General features: G+C 38.4%; 1 protein-coding gene across 3 annotated transcripts; it reads right to left on the reverse strand.

The window, feature by feature from the left end:
• Positions 1 to 452: 452 nt before the first annotated feature.
• On the reverse strand, positions 453 to 4471 carry LOC138793720 (transcription factor 15-like). 3 transcript variants are annotated; one of them, XR_011363327.1, is made up of 3 exons: positions 3931 to 4471; positions 2925 to 3182; positions 453 to 1510 (listed from the first exon to the last, which is right to left on the reverse strand). XR_011363327.1 is itself a non-coding variant. In XM_069972401.1 (3 exons), exons 1-2 carry the CDS (start codon positions 4450 to 4452, stop codon positions 3150 to 3152), a joined length of 555 nt encoding a protein of 184 aa, XP_069828502.1. In that variant the 5' UTR covers positions 4453 to 4471; the 3' UTR covers positions 1993 to 3004; positions 3147 to 3149. The 3 variants fall into 3 exon arrangements, 2 of the variants coding, with proteins under 2 accessions (XP_069828502.1, XP_069828501.1); XM_069972401.1 differs by lacking the exon at positions 453 to 1510 and having other exon boundaries at positions 1993 to 3004; positions 3147 to 3182; XM_069972400.1 differs by lacking the exon at positions 453 to 1510 and having other exon boundaries at positions 1993 to 3182.
• Positions 4472 to 4796: the final 325 nt, after the last annotated feature.

Raw genomic sequence — 4796 nt, forward strand, 5'->3', positions numbered from 1 at the left:
ATAATTTCATATTGACAGTTCCACTTTAAAGTATCATTAATATTCACCCTACCCTGTAATGTTTTTAGTGCTGTAATACTATGTTTTGTCAAACATACATATATCTGAATAACTGCTATTTGCCTGGTTATCTTACCATTCACTGCATGCTCATTAGACGGGTATTCGACAAAGCTCAGAAACATCATTTCAGTCCTATCCCTTAATTATTTATAGTCTTTGGCCCAGATTTGTCTAAGTGATGTCCAATTTCCCTTTCAACATTAGATATAAGAATTAGAGATGAGCGAACCGGGTTCGGGTCGATCCGAACCTGAACGTTCATTATTTGATTAGCTGGGGCTGCTGAACTTGGATAAAGCTCTAACGTTGTCTGGAAAACATGGATACAGCCAATGACTATATCCATGATTTCCACATAGCTTTAGGGCTTTATCCAAGTTCAGCAGCCACAGCTAATCAAATGCTGAAAGTTCGGAAACGACTCGAGCATGCTCCAGGTTCGCTCATCTCTAATAAGAATAACAGGCCTGCAGTCTCATGCTCATCACATAATCTCCTACTATTGGGAACCCTAGTGATCAGCTGATAACTCAGATGAAAGGTGCTGGTGAGTACAGTATATCACTGAAATAGAAAAAAAAGCATATCTTGATGCTCATGACCTCAGGCCCTTGTAGAAGCTCTCCACTCTGGCTGATGGAAAAGGTCAAAAATAGAGATAAACAAATCAGATTTGTTTTCCTTCATATGATGCAAAACTGATCTGCGTTTATTTCCCTAAGGCTGATGGCTCTGTGCAGAGGCAGGATATTGCCTGGAAAATGTCTGGAATACATGGATACAGCTGTGGCTGTATCTATCTTTTCCAGGCGGTCCCTGGATGGTATCCTCTCTGCACTGAGCTGGCAACCTGAGGGAGATGAATGCAGATCAGTTTTGCATCATGTGAAGAAAAACAAATCTGATTCACTCATTTCTAGTTGTAAACATCACATAATGTGATGTTTATGGACTCCCTAGGCCTAAGGCCATAAGGATAGTTCACATTTACAAAAGTTTACATAACCTGTACTATGGCCTCACTCATTGTATGTTGGTGATGTTCGGCTTCCAAATCATAAAAGAGCTGGGATAAGGAAGGAAATTACATAGTACTACACCACAAGACTTACTTCAACAACATACTGTAAGAAATAATAATAATAAAAAAAAAAACAACAGTCATTGCATTCCATTTATAATAAAAAGGTCTCTAGCACATAAATTGAATTCTGCACTTTAAGTTATTAATTTGTCTTTATATTCAGCTGGGGCAGCATTTGGTGGTTTAAACATAATGTGCCATATACTGTATTTTATTGAGACTTAATCGTTTACTGTTAGTATTCTAATTGTACTACCCTAGGTTATAATTGCTGATTTATGCAAATTTCATCCAACAAATGTGTGTTCCTGGTCATGTCGTTCTTGTGCTATTCCTTGTTCTCCTACATCATCATTATATTTTCTACAAAAAGAAAAGGTATCTATTTAATATACTGTGTATTGAGCCAATATCTTCATGCTCATTAAATAAAATTGTGGTTAACATTAATAGGTTAAATTTCATATAAATATTAGGGATGGTCCGAACCCAGTTCGGCCCGGGTTCGTACGAACCCGAACCCTCGGTAATGATTCTCGCTGTCTGCCCGCTCCATAGGCTGTATCCCAGTTTTCCAGGCGGTCCTCCCGCTGTATCCACCCGCTGCACGGAGCGGCAGACAGCGGGAATCTGCTGCCGAGCGTTCGGGTACAAAAGAACCCAAACCTCGGCAGGTTCGGACCATCCCTAATAAATATCAATGAATATAATTTATAGATGATATATTATAAATCTATTATATCATGAAGTTCAGAGACAGCTGTCTCTGAACTTCATGATATAATCGATTTTTAATATATCATCTATAAATTATATTCATTGATATATTTTACATTTTGAGTTTTTGTTGTTTTTTTTTACATCAAAGTGACTGTTAAATTACGTTAATTAAAATAAAAAATAGTATATTTACTAAAATGGTTGTCCAGGCTTAGATAAACATGGCTGCTTTTTTCCAGAAACAGCACCACTCAGCTCAGATCCATTGAAGTAAATGGTGCTAAATTTTAATACCACACACAACCCAAGGACAGGGGTGATGCTATTTTTGCAAGAAAGTAGCTGTGTTTTTATCTAATTCCGGAGAACCCCTTTACTTAGTGGCCTAAGGTTGTTTTCACACTTAGATTAAGGGTCCTGAGGAGCCTTTGTCACAGATTCCATCATATTTCAGTGGATGAATAGTGCAATGAGCAGTGTTAGAATTACAGACATTCTGGCACAAGCTGACAAACCCAATTATGAGTTAGTGGTGTCCATAGGTCACTGGTAGTGTCTGTTGTATGATGGATTCAGGACTGCCTCTTAATGCATGTTTACAGTGGAATCCACAATGCAAGTGTGAACAGAGCCTAAGAATAGTCTTTATACTATATTATATTTGATTACTAACCCATCATATACAGATTTTATATACAGGAGAAATATTTTACAATTTATCAAGGAGTATGTTTTTTACAGTCATAGTATTGTAATCTATAATACAAAGTGGAACATTTTATGACTTCATATCCCAGTTTAAATTCCATTCAGTAGGTACTCTTAAAGGGCCAGCAGGATTTAAATTCTGCACCTACTGATAGATCTTGATTATTCGGGCTAGATGCACAGGTGAAAGCATGTTATGACAACACACTCTGATGGAGGCATTGCGTGTCCAGGATCACATTACATCATGTGTCGTTGGTTTAACCACCATCTGTATCATGCTTAGGTTTAACATTTCTTGCGCAAAAAATAGCAACAACACCAGGTGCAACTTTCCATTCTGACTTACTGTAGCTTCCATCTGAAAACTATATTAAATAAAGCAGAATCCATGTAAAGTAAAGTGCACTTCATGATGATCTCTCGTTCCTATTATTTACAAATAAAAACAGATAAGCTGCATTACAAAAATCCAGTGTAAACATAGAGAATCAAGTGGATATATTTAGAACAGGTCTATATTCAGTGCAAGTATTGTGCAAGCTGCTCATCAGAGTAAATGTCCACATACACCTTAAATAGACAAGTGCTTCTCCCCTTCTCTGTGCTGTAAAGAAAACAGTGACCAGATTAGAAGACATGTTTCATAAGGTCACAGTCCACAGACAAGGGACATTACTACGAAACAAACACGTTACAAAACAACAAATTATTTAGAGATAATAGTTAAAATGGAACAAAATGTTATCATTTCAAAATACATGCACATATACTATTATACACATATATATCCCATAGCCCATCCGTAAAGTATTTTAACAGAACATTTACCTTTCTATAGTTCTAAGGAATATATTGATGCTCTAAATACTGGGTAATATAATAATAATAATGTAATACCATGTACTTTCTATACTAGGAAGAAAGCCCTTTGTTATCTATTCCCTTTAAAATATTATATTTTAATATAATTCCCAGAAAAATTTGTTTTGATTTGCTGTTGTTTCACGCACAGTATCTCAGAAGTAAAATACAGAATATATTGCTTTATTACAATGTTGTAAGCATCATAGTAACTATTTATAGACCAAATCTACTCAGCTGTCACAGATATGCATAGCAGGACTATTTACTCATACACTATAAAAATAGTAGCATTTGGGCTCTATACAATATGCTGTGCATAGAACTAAGCCCATAAAATCTCTTATTTTGTTTTCTGCCCATTTGCTGTTTCCTAATTATTAAATTAGACATAGTGCAACAGAATGATGTTGCTGGATGTCTATGTCTAAGATAAACGGAAATGACACTATAGTTTTTTATGCGGAAAAGGCTATTAGTCTACTACTTACTATTTTTCTCTGATTGCTGAGGCAAAAGGTGCAGATAGGTTTGGGAGCCGTACTGGTCACAGAAGCTCTGTACTGTAGACATGGCTGTCCATCCATGCAGTTCTCTCCTAGGAGCAGGATGTTGGCTAGATGAGAAATGTAACTAGAAGCCAGCCTCAGGGTTTCTATTTTGGACAGCTTGCGGTCTGCAGGCTCTGTGGGGATTAGTGTCCTGAGAGCAGTGAAGGCTGTATTCACACTGTGTGTTCTGTCTCTTTCCCGGGCATTGGCAGCTTGTCTTTGCTTGCTGACTCCAGACAATTTACTCTTCCTCTTCCTCTTGCCCCTGTTGTCTGCAGATGGGCTGCTGTAGCCTCCGTCATCTCCTCCACCAAGAGATTTTTCTGAACTGTCACTTGCACTTTCAAGATCTTCAGCATCAGACAGTAAACCACCACTACAGTCTACAGGTTGCCCAATTCCACTGCCCACACACTTCATGGTCCTGCAGTCTACGCCTGTAGTCTGTGCCTCTGACCTCATGAGCAGCACTATCCCCTGGGCTCCCATCACTTTTATGCACTGCAGGCAAGGAGCACCTGTTGGTAGCGAGCAACTCCACTTGATCCACTGACACCTCAGCAAGTCATTTTTTGAATGGTTGCTCCATTTAGACTGAGCATGTGGTCGCTTCGAAAGGCAAGAAAGGTGGGGTTGGTGGACAGTTATGGAGGTTGGGGCAATGGCACCATCCTAAGCAGTGCACCTGTTCTTGTTGTCATGTTGTGGGTAACAGCTAAAGACAGAAGCCCCGTATCAAAAGTGAGTGAGAGGGGACAGGCGGTGTGCTAACTAGAGTGACAAGTGAATCTGTACAACCTATAAAA

Source organism: Dendropsophus ebraccatus, chromosome 5, assembly GCF_027789765.1.
Source record: "Dendropsophus ebraccatus isolate aDenEbr1 chromosome 5, aDenEbr1.pat, whole genome shotgun sequence".
NCBI classification, from domain to species: domain Eukaryota; kingdom Metazoa; phylum Chordata; class Amphibia; order Anura; family Hylidae; genus Dendropsophus; species Dendropsophus ebraccatus.

What these genes read in the sequence shown, in the direction of transcription:
- LOC138793720 (XM_069972401.1), bottom strand. Translation starts at nt 4,452, where the DNA reads ATGAGGTCAGAGGCACAGACTACAGGCGTAGACTGCAGGACCATGAAG. An exon ending in TCAGCAATCAGAGAAAAATA is followed by an intron (nt 3,183 to 3,930) that starts GTAAGTAGTAGA and finishes TTTTCTTTACAG; the next exon opens with CACAGAGAAGGGGAGAAGCA.